The sequence below is a fragment of the Tamandua tetradactyla genome, chromosome 18 (assembly GCF_023851605.1).
Source record: "Tamandua tetradactyla isolate mTamTet1 chromosome 18, mTamTet1.pri, whole genome shotgun sequence".
NCBI lineage: Eukaryota > Metazoa > Chordata > Mammalia > Pilosa > Myrmecophagidae > Tamandua > Tamandua tetradactyla.
In genome coordinates, this window is record NC_135344.1 from 32,861,545 (window position 1) to 32,882,598 (window position 21,054).

A 21,054-nucleotide genomic window follows, 5' to 3' on the forward strand; every position below is an offset into this window, starting at 1 on the left:
TTGATGTTGAACAGGATAACGTTCTCCCTAATTTGTTGTGTTTTGAATGATGCATATATTTTTGTAGACATTTGCAGGTACTTGTAATTCTGTAATGGTCATTGATCTAATCATCCCATCACTCATGTTTTGAGCACCTACTGTGTGCCAGGCACTATCCTAAGCATTGGGGCTATAATAATGAAGGAGAAATCCCTGCTCAAAGGGGAATTGAGGGTGGGCCATGGTGGTTCAGCAGGCAGAGTTCTTGCCTGCCATGCCAGAGACCCAAGTTCAATTCTCAATGCCTGCCCATGCAAAAATAAATAAATAAATAAATAAAATAAAAAAGGGAATTGAATGATTTTTTTACTTTGTGCTTTTTGAAATTTTACATAACAAAAACTAAATAGTAAATCTCTGCCCTCGTGGTGCTTACATGACAGAGGTCATTTAACCTTGTTAAAGGCTGGAGTTAACCTTGTATAGTCCACCCTTGGGTTGACAACTTCGTAGATTATCTGGGGAAATTTTAAATCCTAGAGTGACACATCTTTGCACCTCCCATTTTTCCAGTTTTTATTGACTTCTTTTTTTAGCCTGAGTAAAGTATTGCCATTAAAAAAAGTAACTGCAGCTGGGGAGGAATTTGGGGGAATAATTGTTTTGCTCCTTAAACAGAATGGTAGATTGACTGAAGTTCCTTACATCTTGTTGCCTTTTAAATAAGTCTGAGATGTTTTGTAATTTAAAAAGAGCTAACTATAAGGATTACCCATGCCTTTGATTGATGTGGGCAAATAAAGTTGACAATAAGTATTTGCTGCCACAGTAGTGCTAGGGTAGATGTGCATGGCAAGCAGCATTTTCCCAGCTGGGAATGGCCAAGGGCCAGATGGCCACTCAGCCCCTATAATAGCTCTCCCAGGAAAAAATCCTCTTCTCCTCTCCTGATGGTGCTTTGGGTGTGTGTCACAGATGTTTGCAGGATATTTTGAGAGAGAAAAACAGATCAATGACTGTTCTTATTAAACCCATAAAACTATCCATAAAGTATTTGGTTGAAATGAAGTTCAAAATGAGTCTGCCTGATTGCTGTCTTTCCTTTCTCTTTGAGAAGTTAAAATGATAGTGTGACCCGTCTGGTTTGATCAGGACAATCAGAGTGCGGATATTTCCATTTTAGTCCGGGAAGCCCTTTGCCCTCTGAGCTGTTACTGTGAGTGTTATTACTTGGTGAAGAACCTGGATCTTCTTAGGAATCGTTGGCCCAGAAAGGAAAACCGGGACCTCACTTTTTTTTTTAAAGTCCTTGAAAAGGGTCAAATGTCCTTTCAATCCGATAATGAATATTGAGTGTCATCCATTCTTTTAATTTTTTATTTTTTAGGAGTGAGAGACTCCCATCAGATAAACATTTTTAAGATAATTGCTTCTATCTTGCACCTTGGAAATGTGGAGATTCAGGCTGAACGCGATGGTGATTCCTGTAGTATATCAGTAAGTTGCACACCAGTGCTGGAGATAAAATGTATATGATTTACTGTGTTCTTCCAGTTTTATACAATTTAAATGTGTCTTTACACTTAGAGGGCACTCATAGGTTATTTATTCTTACCAGTAATCGTTTCATTTCACATGTTTTTTTTTTTAAAGAATGAATCCTTTCTAAATCAGCTGCCATCAGATTTTTATCACTGAGGGCAGGGAATTTAGTAGCTATTCAATAAATTCTTTTTGATGGGTTGATTATGCAAGTACTCTGAGGTACATGGAATTCCACAAAATGTCACTCCTTTGGGCATGTCCTGGGGTCTGGACTGGGGTCTGCTCTGCAGGAATGAATGCCGAATGCGTGTGGGACGCCCTCCATGGCTCCCAACGAACCTCACAGCCTGATTGGGTAGAGAAGGCAGATGCCTACACTTGCCAAGATTTTAACAGTATAAGGCAGAATAATAAATGAGATATCTTTGTGAAAATACTGCAGGCTATAAAGTGGTATATAAATGCTCATGATGTTGTTTTCCTGCTGCCCAGTATAGTACCTGATATGTGGTAGATTTAAAAAAAAATTTTTTTTGAGTGGACAGTTGAGTAAGTATATAGACAGAAATTATTATGTCCTCTCTGGTATTTAATATTGAAAGGTGAGGCTAAAACTGATACTCTAACCTTGAATAAATGGATCCATTATTGCTTATTAAATACCTCTTTTGTACCTTTTATGGCTGGGTCCTAGGGAGTATAGAATATGATTTTTTCTGCCAAGGACCTTAGCGTTTAAATAATCAGATGCTGGGAAAAGACAAAAGATAGTAATATAGAATGTCAACTATGCCACTGTCAAGATGGTATGTTTTCAGTTGGGCATTCATATAATCCCTAGAATCTGGGATTATTATCAAAAGTTAATAGGAAGTTAGAGGAAGACCTGAACTGGAGCTGGCACCCAGCAAAGCTCATCACCTCTTCTTCTACCCCACTTCCCTACCCCCACCCCAGATATTTTTCCTAAAGGAGAAATGGGCTTGGGTTTGAAGGTCACCTAGGCCCATCAAGCCTGCTGCTCTCTGTTTCTTGGACTCTGTGGCCTCCTGAGGCCTGGAAAGTCTGAGCCCAGTATGAAAGGAGAGGAGGAATGTTGGTTCTGGGTAGTGTTAGGTGCCTTTGGAGCATGTTCTGACATCTACCAAGACGAGGTATATGGAAGTATCTGTGTCTTGGTGGAGGATGACAGATGAACCTCCAACACAGACCAAACACACTCCCCTAATTTGTGTCTTTACGGCCATCAAAGTTTTATCCCTGGCATCTTTCCCCTAATAGAAAGGCATTAGAAGTTCTGTGCCTCCCCACCCTTTCCACACCCCAATAAATGTCCCATGGTTCCTTACAGTAACCATGCTTTGCATGGTATCCAGGGCAGATGAGATTAGGAAAACTGGCATAGACAACTCCTGGTGCAGGCTGGTGAGATGCAGGAAGGATGGGAAACATTCTCTCAGCCCCTTTCACCCAATACTCCACCCCCCTTTCTTGGCCCTTTTTCCTCAGGGTCACATCCTGGCCACATCCCCCCACATCCCAAAGCTCATGGCACTATGCACCTGTCCCCCATGGTGCTTAGCATAATTGTCGTTTACATTGATTGCATAGTTATTTGCTGTAGGTCTTTCTCTTTCAAGAGACTGTGAGCAACTTGAGGGCAGAGATGGTTTTTGCTTCTTACTGTATCACCACCTTACACAGCCTGCAGCCCTTTGTGGGTCCTCAGTAAGGAGAAGAATGGATGCTGGAGGCTCCCTGGGCCTCAGGGGTGAAACACAGGGTAGTGAGACTGGTCCAGTAATCTGAGAACTTGGAGGGGGTTGATGGTAAGCCACAGGACCAGGACCAGTGAGCTACTGGTATGGGGCCCGTACCTCTGTGGAAAGCCAGGGCCTTGTGTCTGAAGTAAACGATCTGTCTTATCTTAGAGCTGATTTCCAAACCCGGCCTCTGAGGCGGCATTCAGGTATGAAGGAAAATGGATGATTAATGCCAGTTTACCACCCCCCAGCCCCATCTCCCCAAACTGCAAAGCCATGCCTGTTGCGCTGTCCCACCCTAGCCTTTCGTGGGGCTCCTACCTACTGACTGTATAGAGACTGAATGAGGCAGGAATATCAGGAAGAATAGATGGAACCCAAGGTGGCTGTGCAGAGAGGGAGGAGGCCTTTTGAAAGCCGAGAGCCCCAGAAGGTTTTTGAGCACAGGTGTATAGTCTAGGCTAATCTTATATTGTTCTCCAGTTAGTGGGTATATAGAGAACTAATTGCTAGCGAGAACTTCAAGTCAAGCCTGTCCAGTTTCAACCTGGTTCTGCCACTTACTGGATTTGTCTTTGGGCAGGTGACTGAACCTGTCTCAGTCTGTTTCCTCATCTGCAGAGTATGAATTATCTTCTCAGAGTGTTGGTATAAGAATTCAGTGAAAGCTGCACTAGAAGACCTTACTGCAGAGTCCCTGGCGATTGAGTCCTTGACTATTAACATTGTCGCTTTCATTAGAGCCAGAAGGACCTTAAGCTCATCTCTTCTAACCCCCTCACTGACAGAGGAGGAAAAAATAAGGCCCAGAGAAGAGGGAAAACTCTTTTTCTAAGGTCACAATAAAAATTAATGGCAAAACTGAGATTAGGATCCAGCCAGCGTCCTTTCCCCTGTACCACTGCTAGGTTGCTCCTTCAACTGGATGAGGATTTCCTCCACTTACCCTGATGCCCCCCCACGCACCTCCCCAACTGGTGCCTAGCGCACTGCTGGGCATGTTGTATACACTTGAGAAATGCTTCATTAAATGGTTGCTACCAAAAACCTCTCTCTCAAATGAATTTTGGTTTGTTTTGGGGGCATAGAGTGTGGGCCTCCTACTGGAATGGCTTGCGGTCCATAAGCACTGTGCATTCTGCTTGGTAGCTTTTATTTTTAATTAAAGCATGAAAATGTGTTCCAGGACTGCCAGAGTTTCCTTGGAGATGCAATAGCATGCAATTACTTGGACACTAAAGGCAATTTGTTTCTTGAATTTGGCATTATGGTTCCATAAAACTAATCTGCTACCTATGATGCTGCCTATTTTTCAGGGATTTAGCATCATTTAATTAAGCTTAAATGTAATTGCATGATGTTAAATCAGTTTCAGTTACACCTTTAATCAACACTCAGAAGGGGGTATGGAGGAGCGAACCACGCCCACCACAGTAGATGGGGAAACTTGTCCCAGGGGGATTATCAGGCAGGCACCTAACTCTTTTCAGCTCTCTGGCTTGGATGTCTATGGCTTCTTTCTCCACTGCACCCACTGTATGAAGTGCCTGGACAGTGAGGGAGCAGGTGGGCAGGCCCTGGACGGTTGTGTTTGCTGCTAGAAGGCCATTTAAATGTCAGGGGATTCAGCTGCAAGGTTGTGCCTAGCAGTCAAGAATTTCTTAAAAATGAGTCAGATTAATGAATTGGACAGTCACCACCTCTGAACCTGTTGCCTGCCAAGCAGTGCCCAGGCACTTAACTTTATCACATATGGCTTTACATTTGGGAGAGGGGGGCTTTTAGGGAGAGGGGACAGAGTAAAAGGTGGCTAACCAGGAGAAGTGGCCATGAAACCCTCCCAGCTGAGTGGGTGTGCAGACAGTGATCTCTTTCATACCTGCCCGACCAAACCAAGCTGATTCTCTCCAGGACTGGAGTTGGAAGCTCTGGGCCAGAAGTCAGGGTACTTCACTTAGCTTCATTTTCCAAGTCTGAAAAAGAAGGGGGGTAAGATTAGAATGATAGCTTCCAAAGTGTTTTCCTGAGAACCTTAAAATTTGACAATTTCTTAGGAAAATAAAGATTCATGGTCAAATATGTTCCAGAAATGCTGTGTAAGATATCTATCTTTTGGTGCTGATAAAGAACATTAAAAAAACAGTTCAGCTTTGTTTAACCTGGTATCATCCCTGGTGGATCCCTGGTATTGAAGAATTAATGTTTTAACTACTGTTCCATATACCGTGCTTTGGAGAAATGCTGATCTTAAAGGTTTGGGAGGTTCTTTCCTTCTGGCACTGATAATTGTGGATATTTTGAGTAGCCAGATTTTAAATATCTGTAGGAAAAAAAATTCCTGGGTATATAGTGTGGGGGTGGGGAAGGTATAGTTAACTGAGTTGGTTTTCATTGAACAAAGCCCTCGTTTAAGTCTTACAGGGCAGCCTCATCAGAAAATGAGGTCCACAAGCAACTTAGGGCCATTAGAAGGAGTAGGTATGTTATTGTTCCCACTTGAGAGAAAATAAGCTCTCTGGTAGGCTCTTGGCTGGGTTATCAACCTTCCAGGTGGATTTAGATCAGAAAATGAATAATGGCCAAGAGGAACCTCAGAAACTGAGCGGTTTTCTGTGGGGTGTTCTGAGTGAGAGCACGGATTATCCAAGAGATCTGTACTTTCTGGGTGGTGAAATAAGAGAAGACTCCATGGGCAATTTGATTATCCAGTTGCAAAAGGGCCACATGTTATCATCTGTACTTTGGATAACTGAGAGACAAGACTCGAATGAAGCTCCAAGAGGCAGTTGGATGCATGGGACCAGAGCCTTAGAAAAGCTTTCTTCTCCAAAGTGATTCTCCTGTGTCACACCCCCCAGAGGAGACTAATTGATCTAGTCCATCCCTGTTACTTTACAGAAGGGGAAACTGAAGCCAAAGGGAGGGAAGTGACTGAATGCCTTTGAAGATCCTTTCTAACTTTAGGAACCCATAGCTCGTTTCTGAGCATAAAGCTGGTTAGCCTAGGTTCTAATCAAAGGTGACACTTATAAGTGAAGAATTCTAAGACGGAGCATAGAATCTCTTTCTGGACTGTGGGTTGAACATTGCATATGGAGCTCTGCAAACGGAAACTGTGCCTATTCCCATGAATCTGCTGCATTCTGGCTCTTGACTCTTAATGTATTTTCCTTTCCTGAGCTATCAGTTCTCATTCCTTTCCCTTCATTTGAGGAATCTTCTCCTACGAATGATATAGCAGCTTCTTGGCAATGGAAGAAGTGACAGGAACTAGGGAAAATGGAGGCTTTTTATTTTTTTAAAAGCCCTGATAATTTGGTCATTAGCAGGTGTAACAATCAGTTTGAGCTGTAATTGTCATCTCACCTTAGCAGGTACAAAAGTGTGTGTGAAAAGCTTGAGCAGTTTCCAGGGATAAAGTGGGATTCTGGGGTGCTGGAGCTTGTTTTCCATTTAGGCAGCCTAGGGGAGGGACAGGATGGTGGACTTGCCCTCCAGCCCCCACTCTGAACCCAATCTTCTCCTTGTCCCCTTCTTCCCAGCCCCAGGATGAACACCTCAACAACTTCTGCCGACTCCTGGGGGTAGAGCATAGTCAGATGGAGCATTGGCTGTGCCACCGCAAGCTGGTCACCACCTCCGAGACCTACGTCAAGACCATGTCTCTGCAGCAGGTAGTCAATGCACGCAATGCCCTGGCCAAGCACATCTATGCCCGGTTGTTCGGTTGGATTGTGGAGCACATCAACAAGGCCCTGCACACCTCCCTCAAGCAGCACTCCTTCATCGGGGTCTTGGACATCTACGGGTAGGCCCCCCACCCTCCAGCCTTTCACTCCCCACCCTTGTGTGTCATTGGTGTCTTCTCACTAGCCTTTTTTTAGTGTCTTCTCACCAGCCTTTTAGAACCAGCAAGGAGGTTTCTTCCCAATGATTCTTAACCACTCCTGTAAGGGAGTTTGAAATGCAGGGGGGCATTTGTCACAATGACTGGGATCATTTTGGGCATCTAGTGGGTGCAGGCCAAGGATGCTAAGAATCCTAGAATATGGAGGACAGTCCCAAGGAAGGAGGTACCCTATCAAAACACCTATGGTTTCCCCCATTGAGAAACCCTGTGGGCATTCGTTTTTACAGCTGGGAAACTGAGACCCAGAGAGAGAAATTCTTTATCCAACATCACTCAGGAAGTGCTTGAAAAATAGAATCGAATTCAGGTTTTATACCCTATAGCCTTGTTTTATTTTAGTCTACCATAAAACCTCATAAACTTTCTCATCAGTCAAGGTCTGTAATACTGTAATTTTGCACAATGCTGTATACATCTTGTTATGTGTGGTCATTCTTGAAGTTTCTCTTCCTTCCAGAATTCTAACCTAATTGAAAGGATAATTATTTATAAAGCAGCACATTTTTGCAGGGAGAGGAAGCCTAGCATGGTAGAAATTGTACTTAAGTAGGAGTCAGAAGTCTGGATTTTTTTCTCGTCGCTGTCACCAACTAGCTGAATGACTGCAGATCACAGTTCCCCTCTGACCTTTAGTTTTCATAGCTCAAAATGAAGTTTGGAGCCAGAGTCTCTCTGGGATTCTTTTCAGATCATTCTAGAATTGTTTGAAGTTATATGAACTGGGTTGCAACCTTCCTTGCACTTTTTTTTTTTTAACCAATGTCCTGCCCTCTTTAAGCTAATAATAGACGAAATCCTCCTGAAGCTTTCTAGAAGTTATAGCTTCTGTGGTAAAATAGGATTTCTTACCCATAGAAGTGCAGACTTACAAGAACAGTGATGCTCTAATGAGAACAACTGCTTAGTGGGCTTGGACTCAGCTGAGGCTTACCCTGTGTTTAGACTATAGTGACGGAAAACCCCATTTAGAAGTAGCCACTTCTCCATGCACAAAGGTACTATCCTATTTTCACCAACACTGGTGTTCTTTGCTGATCACTGGGTTTCAAATTAAACCATATCACATGCAATGGAGGGAATGAATGAAAAATGAAACGATTTCTGACATCAAAATTGTCTGAGACATTCTGAGGTGTTTAGTCATATAAATAAGTTAAGTAACAGAAGAAGCAACTGAAGAAATTGTAGAATGGTCAATTTGATGGTCCAGATATTTAGTGTTATGAAAGTTTCAAGGCAGAAGGAAGCACACTCGTTTGCATAGTCAGTTGAAAGCTTGATACAAAGTGAGATTTGAACTGGATCTTTAAAGAGGGTGTAGAATATGGAAAAAGTCAAGTGTGGAGAGGAAGCCTCAGAGCTGAAGAGGAGCAAACAGTGGGGAATCACCCTAGAAAGTTGGAGGTTGCATCTACTCTGGGGTTAGGTTTTGGTTTGGAAAGATTAATTAACATGTGAACTCTTACTGTTAATGGCATGTAAAAATATTATGACTTTAATATTATTGCTATGTAAAAATTACGCCTCAGCTATATGATATTCATATATCTTCTTAGCAGTGCCTTGAATTTAAGTAGAATCATTCTTTTCTTCCCAGGGAAATCCAGTGAAAGTGTCTGCTCATTGAGGGGAGGCCTCTGTGGATTATTCTCCTGGTGCTGCTAAATCTGCAGATGCCAACTGGGACTGCAAGCTGGGACTTTGTGCTCATATGTGCCACTGAATTTTGATCACTAAGTTGATTTTTTCTAATGCCCTATGTGACTGTCCAAAGGAGAGAAATATATTGCTGAAAAGTCTTAACTGTGCTTTGAAAGGCACAGTTGCCAAAGGCTAGGCCAGGTATCCAGAGGACCTTGACACGTATTTCTAGTGCCAACTCCTGACCTATGTGCCTCCCTCATTTTGGAGTTGCCCGTGGGTTCCTTTGTGAATATCGGGCAGCTTTTCAGTGAGGGCAGGACTCAGTGGGATAAAAAGCACTAGAGGCTTCTCCCTGCAAGGCCCTGTCACAGGTCCAAGCCTCATGGGCCCCTTGTGGGGGGGATTTTCTTATCCTTTGTCCTTTCTTCCAGTTATGCTACTGGAATGCTGTTTTCTTTTCTCCTTTTTGAATCCATGTTCTTTCTTAGAAGCTAGTTTCCTTTTTCAAATTCTGTCATAAAATGGTCATATTTAAAAATGATTCACTCTCCTGGAAAGAAAGAAAAGCCTATCCACAGTTACTCCTCTCTCTGCCCAGTGCAATGTCAAGTTCACACCCTGTAAGCAGAGTAAAGTTAGTAAGTTAGATGCGAGGTAGGTCTGGAGTTACCAAGTTACAGTGTACCTGAGGAAGAAACTGTGGCCAAGTCACTCTGGGCCATTGGTTGACAAAAAAGCACTTAACAAACATTCCCTAAGTGGATATTTGCATGTTCCTTAACAGTACTGGTCAGCCAAGAAATTAATGTGTAAGCTTGTACTTCCTTCCTGGTCAGGGGTCTATAATGAACCCTTAGGAAATTAAAACCAAAAATACAACCACATGAGAGAGGTGGCCTGAATCTGGAGGTGTTATTTATGACCTGTCAGGTCAGTGACATCATTTCTTAATCTGGCAGAAAATGACAAAGAACATTTGATGGAGGTTTGAGATAGTTTATGTGAACTGTTTACAGCTCTTTTCTCCACTTGGGGCATTTTATCTGCCTGGTCTCCTTTGGATTTCAGATCCTTGCAGAAACTCACTGAATCAGTCTTCCTTGTTTGAATGTGACTATTCCTCAGTTACCTGGGAGTGGACACATCATGCTGGCTACCTTCCTTTCTTGTTCTCTTTTACCACTTCCTAAAGACGAGCCTAAAGACACTAGTGAATTCTAGTCTTATAGGCTTTATTCAAGATAATGAGAAGCAGTTCTCCATAAAGAGCATTTCATCCTCCATAGCATCAGAAAACGCAAACATTTTAAATTTTTTTATTTTTACTGGTTTTCTATCCATAACCCTGACCACCAAACATTTTAAAGGCAGAGGACCCTATATCTATTGTTTCATTCTCAGCCAGAGTATGGGGATACCTTGATACACCTAGAGGATGCCCTTGGAGTGACCGTATGCCTTTGAATTTCTATTCCTCCTCTCACTGGCATCAGAGTGGCATGTGGAAACTGGAGAGACTAGGAAGGATGGGTGGGGTGGGTTTTGAATATAGTGAACCCCCATTCATTAAAGAAGGAAGGACTAAGGAGCTGACTCCCCCTTTGAATTAGGTTAGAAATATGCAGAGCTAGAAAATAAGAGTGGAATTACTCTTCCTCCCTTCACCTCCCAAAGTAGGCACAAATTTCTTCAACTGAGATAACTGTCCCCAGATGAACTGCAGCCCCTATCTAGGATATTGCTGGCCCACCAAACAAGCTCATACTAGAGACAGAACTGACAAGAATTCTCTACTGTAGACAAGCCACTCCCCAACTTTAAAAAAAATAAATAAATGTTTTAAAATATTACTACAGAATCAGCACCCAGAGCAGATAAACACTCGCTTGTATATATATAAGCAAGCACAAGGCAGCATGATATATGCATATGTCCCCTTGTCATGATGTTCTAACTGGTAGGCTGTTCATAGTGTAGGAAAGACTGCAAAATCCTGAGACTGGGCGGCAGCTGCCTCCACCACAGCTATGAAGAGCCCCTGCTCAGAGACCTGGACTTCAGGCCAGCTTGCTACTACTTCCTGCACTTTTCCAGATGCCCAGCTCCCTGGTGTGAGGATGGGTTCCCTGCATCTTGCTCCCCTGCATCTTGCTCCCCTGCTCCCCTTCCCCTGCCCCAGCTTAAAAAAAGTTCATATCAGGCAATACCAGAACGAAGTAGCTACCCAAGCCAAACACTTTCTTACTAAGCATCTGTGAAGCTGCCTGCAGGTATTTCTTACCAGGCAGGGATGGGAAAAGGCAGACTGCTTTTCACTAGGGTTTCCTTTCCATGTTGCATTCACCAGCATTTGTTTCTACAGGCTGTATTAGTTGCAACCTCAATCCCTTATTCCTCACTGTTCCTCAAGGCAACAAGAAATAAATGACTTCAATTTGGGAAGTCATTTATTTCTACCTTCAGAACGCTGAAGTAGCAGGGTGTGTTGGCTATAGCCAGCCAGTCTTCCTGAGGAGAGTTGGCCTGGAATACTTTTGGAGCGTGGCAGGGTATATTCACTCATAAGACTGAGAAGCAGTGGAGAGGAGAATAAGGGGGGAGGTAAGAAAGTTTTGACTCCATGAATTGGGAAATGAGATTGCTTGTGTTTTATAATTTTCTTGCCCCTTGTATAACTTTCTTGTCCCTTGTATAACTTTCTTGTCTGGTATGGTACTTCCAAACTTTACATTAGCATCCACATGTATCCCGAGTTCCCTGGCGATGTATTTTGGATAAGCTACTTAGGTTCATTGTTCACTTTCATCATTTTGATGGAAATTCCTTTTCTTTGGCTTGTAGTACTTGTTTTCTTGGTTTCCCACTCCCAAATAGACTCAGAGATTCTTTTGCAGCCCCAATTCAGCTCTTCTTTGACCAATTTAGCTGGAGTCTAACCATTATGGAAAGGCTTCATGGAGAAGGGAGGAAGAGAAGGCAGCAGTTGCATTTATCTGCCAGCCTTTGGACAGTGGCCCAGCCCTGGAAAACCCAGAAGGTTCCTGGAAACATCATTTTTAGGATGGGCATATATAGCTGTCTCCAAGGGTCAGAACCATCAGATCACCTGAAGCCATTGGGTTCACCCTCAAATCTTCCAGCCTCCCAGGGAGCCTTATAACTCAGAGTGCTTTAAAGGCCTCTTTCAACCTTCAAGAATAACTCTAAAGCAGTCCTTTGGGAGAATACTTGTAGTCAGACACCCTTGCATGCTTTTAAGACCCAAATGAAATCCATTTTCTCCCTGTCCTTGCCAGCAGCCCCCAAGACCTCATCCTTCTTTAGAAGCATATGGCATTTCCCAGACCTTGCACCCCCCCCTCCCCAAAAAAAGCCTGTAACACATAAAATCTGTACCCCTTGTGGGGAGAGGTTCTCATATCCTGATTTCTTGTCATCTCTCCAATACCTCTTTGGGACAGGGACCCTGGATCACTCTTCTTTGCAACCCTCACAGGTCTTGGGTCAATTCAGCTGATGTGCTCGGAGAGGATTACCATATGGCAGCATTTTCCTGTCCCACATGGAGTTCCAGGTGTGAGGAGGAGCTGGGCATTGGAACACATTGCAAACTCAAAGGGCTTGGATCCCTCCTGGAGAATCACTGTCTTTTGCCCTAGGATGTGCAGGACTTACTTTTCCTGCGGGACAAGTCCTGTTTTGGGATATCTAGACACAGAGGGAAGCACGTGAGCAGAATTAAAGTTCTCTTGTTCTAAGTGCAGCCAGCATCCTGAGACGATTTAGTAAAGAGATGAGAAGAGTTGGCCATGCTAACATGGCCACTGAGAGGATGCTTGGCTTATTTCTCTGACTCCAAAGCATGATGGACCTGTTTTTAAAGGTTTATCCAGAGAAAATGAGCCCAAATTATTTTCGATATGTGACTTTTAACAATTAACATTCCCTGGAAGTCCTTCTCTTCTATATCTAACCTAAATCCCACATTTTTTTTTATCTGCCTTCAATAGAGTGATAGTGATCTTCTATAACATAGAAAGAGGAGGCTGAGTTAAGAGATCCCCATTCTTTGACCTGTGCTTAGGGTGAAGTACTGTTTCCCAACCTTCAAAGCCTCTCATTGTCTCTCTGCCCTCTCTCCAGGTCATGGAGTGAGACGTGCATGGAGGCTAATAATTAACTGAAAGTGATTGGTGAACTTTTTATTGCAGTTTCACTTCCCAAAAGATGTTATTTTTAGAAGCAGTTGTGGCCCTTGCAACAACTCTGAAATTGGAAAGTAATATAAAGAAAATTGCATGCTTTTCTACCACATTTTGAAGATAATAGAAACAGAGGTGGTAATTGTACCACCATGAGGACACACCCTAAGATTCAGCACATTTCCTCCTTCCATGCTTTGCCCTTCCTCCTACCCAAGGATTCTGGTCTGAATATCCCAACGTTGATTTTACAGGAGAAATGCACTTCCCTCTATTATGTAAGCTTCTTTGTGACATTTTAACGTTGTGAACTATAAATTGATCCATTGTGTTTATTTTAAGAAGTCATCTCTTTTGAAGAGAGACTTGGATTGTGAAGGAGACGTCACTCTATCTTCCTGGCTGTGGCTCAGTCATCTCAAACATTTCCAAGCTACTGAAGCCGCTCATTCATCTCTGGCCATTCGATGTTACAGTAATTACACTAGATGGCAGAAGAATTGTTACCAGATAGTATCTTAGAAATAGGGAAATTATGAACTAATTTTGGGCCATCTCAAATTAATGAGGGTGTTCATTGTGGAATACTGCCAATGCAAACCTTTAAAAAACAGCAAATGGAAGATATTTAAATCCTTTATCTGTTGAACTCAATACAAGCTCTGCCAACATACCCAATTGCTATTACTGGCCAAATGCTAGGGTAGCTCTTATATCTGCCTTTAAGCTTTTATTAGTTAAATTTTCTATGGCTAGACAGTTGTCAGCACCCTCTACTGAGGGGAAACAAGAGAATGAAGGCCTAGGTGATTTGATTCAGTCTTTGGACCTTCACCTGGACTGAGAAGATCTCACGCCAGCATAATGACTGGCAGACACCATGCCTCCCTTCTTCCCAGATTGGACTTTGCATCTTTGATCTTGTTTTATTAACCTAGAATGGTTTCTCCTACATGGGCACGACCAAAGCTGTACTTTAATCTGGCTGTGTCTAAGCAGTTAACTCCTTTGATCTCAAAGTGTTTTCTACCTGGTGGGGTGGGGAGTGGAGTAATCACACAGGAGAGGAGGGAAAAAAAGCCTCATGTTATCTAGGCGCTGACATGATTCTTGGGTGTCTGCTGCAACCATTTGTACTGGTCCTTCTCCCCTAACCCCCTGCCACCATCCCTAATCCTACCAGAGACAGCTTCAGTTCTATTTGGGGATGATTTTTAGGGAGTGCAATGTATTTGCAAGAGCTTGTGTGAGAAAAGTCCATTGTCCATATGGAAGAATGGAAGGGGTGGAGACATGGAGGTTGTAGAGAAAACTGAAGCCTGTGCCGCCAGACCCTCTCCCACTCTCCACGTGCTCAGATACCTCTTCTGGGAAGCCATCCTGCTTGTGCACAGACCTTCCCCAAGTTATCTCTTCCTCCTTTTTTATGAGACTGATTATTCCTCATTGAGTTAAAAGTCTGGTCTCAGAAATTGGACTCCCTGAGCTCAAATCCTGGCTCTTCTATTTACTGGTATCTGACCATGGACAGGTTATTTAATCTCCTCATACTTCAATTTCTTCAGGTATTAAATGGGATTAATATTAGACCCTAACTCTTGGAGTTGCTTTAGAGTGAAAGTTCCCGAAATACATGGACAGAACATTTGTAAGCCTAACTCACAGAGCCCCTGCCAACTCATTTGGCTTGTTATGTGAATGAGTGAAGGCGAAAACCTCTTCTATATTTCTGTCCCTTTTCACCCTCTCAGCCTCATGCCATTGCTCATTGTATAAGGTGGCCCCACTCGTTTGTAGCCACTGCTGCTGATGCTGTTATGACGTTTCTGGCTTGGTGGCAAACACCACATCCATCCAGTTGTAAAATTGAATCTTATCTGTGCACCCTGTTGGTCATTCGAAGTCCTCTCATTTCCTTCTTCCTTAACATCTTTAGAACCTTTCTATTGCTTGGCCGCTAACAGCTAATATCAGGCCCTGCTTGGATCTTACCTGGATTATTCCTTCAATGATAACTGCCTGTTCTACTGTACTAGCTGCCAGAATGTGATATACCAGAAATGGAATGACTTTAAAAAGGGGAAATTTATTAAGTTGCAAGTTATAGTTCTAAGGTCATGACAAATGTCCAGATTAAAGCAAGATATAGAAATGTCCTATCGAAGGCATCCAGGGAAGCATACCTTGGTTCAAGAAGACCAGTGATGTTCACGGTTTCTCTCTGAACTGGGAGGACACAATGACGAAGTCTGCTAGCTTTCTCTTTGGCTTCTTGTTTTATGAAGCTCCCCCAGGGGCATTTTCCTTCTTCATCTCCAAAGGTCTCTGGCTGCATGGGCTCTCATGGTTCTTTCCAAAATGGTTCCCTCTTAAAGGACTCCAATAAGATCCCCACTTTAGATGGGTGGAGACACATCAAAAGTTACTACCCACAATTGGATGGGTCACATCTCCATGGATAATTTAAAAACTCTCACCCATCAATGCTGAATGAAGATCAGAGGGCATGGCTTTTCTGGGGTCCACAAATTCAAATCAGCATACTGCTTTACTTGACTTCTTGCCTTCAGTCTTGCATGCCTTCTTCCAAATCACTGTTTTTCTCCACCCTTCTGCCACTTTATAAGATGCAGATCTGTTTATGTCATTTCTTAAAGTCCTCACAAAGCTGCCCATTAAAACCCAGACTCCTTGGCATAACATAAAGGCCAACAGGGCAAAACTCCTGCTTCCCTCATCTCTCTACCCATCCTCCCCTCTGCTGGTCCCACCTTCCCCCTCCTCACCTCACAGTCATCTAAACCATATTTTAGAAATTTGAGTTGACGATGAGTGACAGTGCTGATATGCCAAAATGCAAAGAGATCTAACACATGCATTTTTAAAGTTAAAAACTAACAAATAATTGACCAAAGATTACAGATGATTCAAAAGTTCAAATGACTGGTATACACATACATACACACAATGTTGAATTCTAGTGATCAAAGAAATTCAAACTAAAACAAAAACATGTTTCCTATACTAATGAAGCAAAGTTAATATGCAGTATTGACCAAAGGGCTATGATATATTAATATACCCACTGAGGGGTGAAGTGGGATTGACATATGGGGTACAAGCGCACTTTGGGGACGATGGAAATGCTCTGTGTCTGGATTGTGGAGTGGTCACATGCTATGGAAAATTTGTCAAACTCATCAAAATATACCCAGAAAATTGGCACATACAGTGTTAAACAGTATTAGGAAAATAAGATGCCTTCAAACATGGGGAGTGGCCCAGAGACAATAACATAAATTATATCTACTTTTCTGAGAGTTAACTTGCTTCTACCTATTAAGAAGCTGTATTCTTTAACATGGTGATTCTCCTTCTAGGACAGGATCCTAAGGAAAGAATAATAAATTCGAAGACTTACATCCAAGTATATGAATGTTGAAGCCCCGTTGATTCCCTCAGTAAATGAAGATATCCCTTAACCTTTAACCTTTCCTCTTTCCATTCTACAGGTTTGAGACATTTGAGTTAAACAGCTTTGAACAGTTTTGTATCAACTATGCAAATGAAAAGCTCCAGCAGCAGTTCAACTCGGTAGGCTTGGTTTTTTCAAACCCGTAAATGTCAGGGTTGGGGAAACCTCTCTCTTCTTGGGAGTCACTGCCCAGGTCACTGCTCTTCCATTCATGGTCGGTGGAATGTTGCTCTGCTTTGACTTTCCTTTGGTTTCCTGGTGGTGCCGTAGCTTAAGAAGGTGCTCCACTCCTCAGGAGGAGGTCAGAAGTGGGGAAGATGCATTGGAGTAAATGGTGCTCCCCTTGGCTTTGGTTCCTCCTCATGAGCCTAGGCTTCTGGGGTATTTAGGCACCCGTCAAGCCAGATATGGGTCTTCTTGTGACTGGGATGTGAGACTACAGCTCATCACTTGAATATTCTAGGGCAGGGTCCACACCAGGATGATAAATCACTTAGCCACCTTTTTCTTGTCTGTCGTCATGGCCATATCTTAGTGCTCAGACCTTTTCTAGTAGGTGTTCACCTCCCTTCAGGACTCAGGTATCACATGGTCGAGAGCTCAGGGAATATCAAAATCAAGTTGTACCTGCAGTTCACTAACCTTGACCTTTCACTTTTTGTCCTAGCATGTATTCAAACTAGAACAAGAAGAATACATGAAGGAGCAGATTCCTTGGACCTTGATTGATTTTTATGATAACCAACCTTGTATTGACCTCATAGAAGCTAAGCTGGGTATCTTGGACTTGTTGGATGAAGAATGTAAGGTAAAACTGATGCTGTCATTAAATTAGTTCAATTCCTAGGCTTGGGATGTGTGGCAGGGGGCAGCCATGCAGTGTGAGGGAACATGTGAGATCTCAAAGCTGGAATTTTACCTGTGCTTCGTTACCCCAGTCTTCAGTGTGCTGAAGGAATTGTTGGTGTCCATTCTATGTACTAGAAGGTATCACAATGAGCATAACTGGCCTTGCTACATGGTAAACGTGCTTCTTTGGCAGAGGCTGAGTGTAATGAATTGGCATGAAGTTCTCCCCAAAGGTCCTAGATGCCAAGAGAAGGACCCCAGCATGTAGGCAGGTGCCCTCATAGAGTGAGGACTCAAGAACCCACAATAATCTTTGCTGTGCCAAATGGCTTGTGAGTAATTGAGCTACATTACTCAGGGGTATATGTGATCCGTAGAGTCCCCCACTCTATCTTTTCTTCTCTACCTGGTGAGACAGGAAAGTTGAATTGCCAACGTGGAAAGAACCAGGCGGCCTTGGGTTTGTGGGGTAAGGGAACCAGGATTTTAGTGATCACCTAACTGTGTTTAGCCTTTGGTTCCCTGCTCTGTGAATTGATGGGGGTTGGATACAGGTTGATAAGGGGATAGTATATCCATTTTTCATCAGTAAGTATAAAAACCACACAATTCTTAGTATTGAAAGGGAAGAACGCAGTTGCTTTTACCTTCTGGTCTCCCACATTTTGATCATGAGGGATTGAATGTGGCTTGATGATTTGGGAGGAGGAGGTGTTTCCCTTCCAGTTTATTGCCTTTGAAAATGAAAAGGAAAGATTAATAAATTGGCAAAAGATAGAGTGAAAATATACTGAAATCTATAGCTTGCACATTTTATCTCCTTAAGTTTTTCAGCATTTCTTTAGGGACGTGGCTTCATCCTCAAAGTCAGTGTCTAAGGAGGGGTTGGTTTCTCAATGTGGACAGAGTTCACCCAGGTTTTCCCAACCTAAGAGTTTGTAGTAAGGATAATAAACACAGCCCCTGGATTGAACGGTACTAGCTAAATGATGTAAGTTGCAATCCAGGCCTTCTCATCTCCCCTCCATGGAGCCCTCATGCTATTTACGCCTGAACTAACCCCCTTGCTTTGGGGGCCTCTGCAAACGGCTTCCTTCTCATGCTCATCCAGGAACACACCATAGTCTCTTTTGAGATGCCTACTGCCTACTGGTGACTGTCTGCTTCAGCTCTGTGCTGGTAACCCAGAGGCAGGACTGTGTCCTTGTGTCCAGTGCAGGCCTCTGGGATGCTGAGCCTGCAGTTTGCTGCCCACGCCCTTCACTCCCCTCTCCAGTAGTGAAGGTGAAGCTGAAGTTTGTATACTACTCTCAGGAGCCCAGGAGACAGCCTGTTTGTCTTGCACAGGTCCACCTAGCTCTGCAATACAGAGCTGATTTGACATAAACCTTAATCCCTGGGGAGCATGGCCTTTCTTTTCCCCTTTACCCACAGTTTCTCATAACAGCACCTCTGTGTGGCAGGATGACTGATGCTGTGAGGTTAGCAGCCACCTGCTTGATTTTTTCCCTGGCTTATATGGTCTTTAGCAGGCAACCAGGGCCACTTGTGGTTTGTTGTGGCTTGTGGTTTGAGGAACCATCAAGTTCCATCACTCAAGGGTACATGTTTCACAGGAATGTCAAGTCAGGGTGATGGGAGCACTGTCCCCACCCACAAACACAGTCAGTTGGACATAGACCTTAGGCTGCTGTCCAGAGGGTGGCACGCAGGCCAGGGTGGGGAGGACTAGGGCAGTGCTGGGCAGGGAGCAGGTGATTACAGGGGTGGCATGAGAGCATGTAACAAGGCAGCAGTTGCAGAAGGAAGCAGCCAGATTCAGGGGAGAGAGGCCCAAGGTGAAAGTGTATTCAACAATTGTGAAAGTAACCTCCTAAAATCCCTAGGCTTTGCAGCCTTGAAGATCCCCCAGATGCTCCTATTCTCTCTCTTCCTACCGAATGCCCATCACTTGGGGCATCCCTGCTGGAATCTGCTTTACTTCAGAAAAGCTAAGGAAGATAAAACTATAACTGTATAGATAGATGTTTCCTGCCTTACATTCTGTGGGTCTTCTTATTTGCATCAGATTTGTAAAATTAGGGATTTAACCTAAACACTGTATCCAATTCCAACTCCTACCACTACAATCTGTCAAATACCAAGAATGTATTAAGCACCTACTGAGTATCTCTTCTTGAGGGGAAGCCTTTCAGGAGAGGAAGAAGGGATTTCCCTGTTGACCAGTGAGGGAGAAGAGTGACTGGCTCAGGCTTTCAAGGGGCTTGGCCTCAGTGAGTCAGCTGGGGGTGGGGGGGGGTGGGGGAAGGCTGTAAGAGTGTACAGGCAGGGCCCAGCACCCATGTGTGGGTGTTGGGGTCCCACAGCAGATTGGGAAAGGTGTGGACTTTACCCGAAGGGCAGCAGAGTAACTGTTGAGTGGCACTGAGAGCAGGGGTGCCAACTCAGAAAGACTTCAAGCTACATATAGCTGCTGTGATTCCATGTCAGGATCTCCCTTGGAGGCAAGGTTTTAAGAAAGTCTGGATTTCCTGCTAATTAAGCTGGTGGGTGCTCAGAGTAGTGAAATTTCAGATAGTACGGCAAATGTGACACTTTCAGACCCACTTGCTGCCGAGATCATGGGTGTAATAAAGCAGGCAAAATGAACACCAGATTAAGGAATTATACAAACCCCACAATGTAGGAACATTTTTTATTAGATTTAATTGGCCTGAGAATTCAGGGTGATTCAGTATAATCTGATGCAACTTCTAGTAACAGGCGGGTTTTTAAACTGATGTGTGTTGTTACAAATTTGTCAGATCTCATTGAACTGTATACCTAAAAAGAATAAATCTTACTGTGTGCAAATTATACATCAATATACCTGACCAAAAGAATAAAAAAAGAGGAGGGGGTATTCCCATGGTTTAAGCCTCAGCAGGTTAGGTATTCCCGTAGAGTGGGTTACAAGGAGGGCAGCTTGGCATCCCTCAGGACTGGTCTTTTTGGACTGGGGCAGCTGTCTAAGACAGGCACCTTTCCTCCCCCTATATCTCAGATACACTCTGCAGGGTGAGAAAGAATATGAGATCACACGGTGCAGGATTAGATTCAGTGACCCTCACATGAAGGGCACAAAGCCAAGTAAAAGAATAAACTCATGGTGTGAAAGCAGCCATTGGAAAAAGGATAACTTTTCCTGGAGAAGATGCATGGTGGCAGACAGGACCAGCGAACCGGGATTTACATTAGAAATGTGGAGATGGTTGACTGTGGATTTAACGGGGCAGGCAGTGAACAGGGTGACTCCCAAAGCTGAGGGCAGCTGAGGCATAAACCGGGAGTGCCTCCCCATGGTTCACCCCAGAGCCTGTAATTGGTGCCATGGCTCCAGGCAGAAGCTTCAAAGCAGGCACAGGGACTAGAATATCGAACACTCAAGATGGTTTCAAGTGAAAAAAACCCTTTCCAGTCACAAACCCAGACCAAGCCACTGACTACAGACGCAACCTCAGTTGTCCAAAAGGGTAGAAAACGTTCAATTCCAAGCTGCTCTTAACAAAACTCTCCTGCTCCCACCGGTTTCCAGACCCATGGGGACAGTCCTGTCCCTTCTAAGCCATATTCTGGCTGAGCAGTGTGTATGAAACCACATGTCAACTTTTTAAAAAAGGATTTAGTTTTGTTGGATGTTCTAGA

At 43.5% G+C, this 21,054-nt stretch overlaps 1 protein-coding gene across 3 annotated transcripts in view; it reads left to right on the forward strand.

Moving 5' to 3' along the window:
• The window catches only part of MYO5B (myosin VB), a 461,360-nt gene that overhangs the window by 295,319 nt on the left and 144,987 nt on the right, over positions 1-21,054 (forward strand). For all 3 annotated transcript variants that reach the window (XM_077135491.1, XM_077135492.1, XM_077135490.1), the window contains exons 9-12: positions 1,370-1,479; positions 6,833-7,098; positions 16,559-16,640; positions 17,189-17,329. In XM_077135491.1, the coding sequence (XP_076991606.1) occupies positions 1,370-1,479; positions 6,833-7,098; positions 16,559-16,640; positions 17,189-17,329 (599 nt within the window). The remainder of the gene's footprint in view (positions 1-1,369; positions 1,480-6,832; positions 7,099-16,558; positions 16,641-17,188; positions 17,330-21,054) is intronic.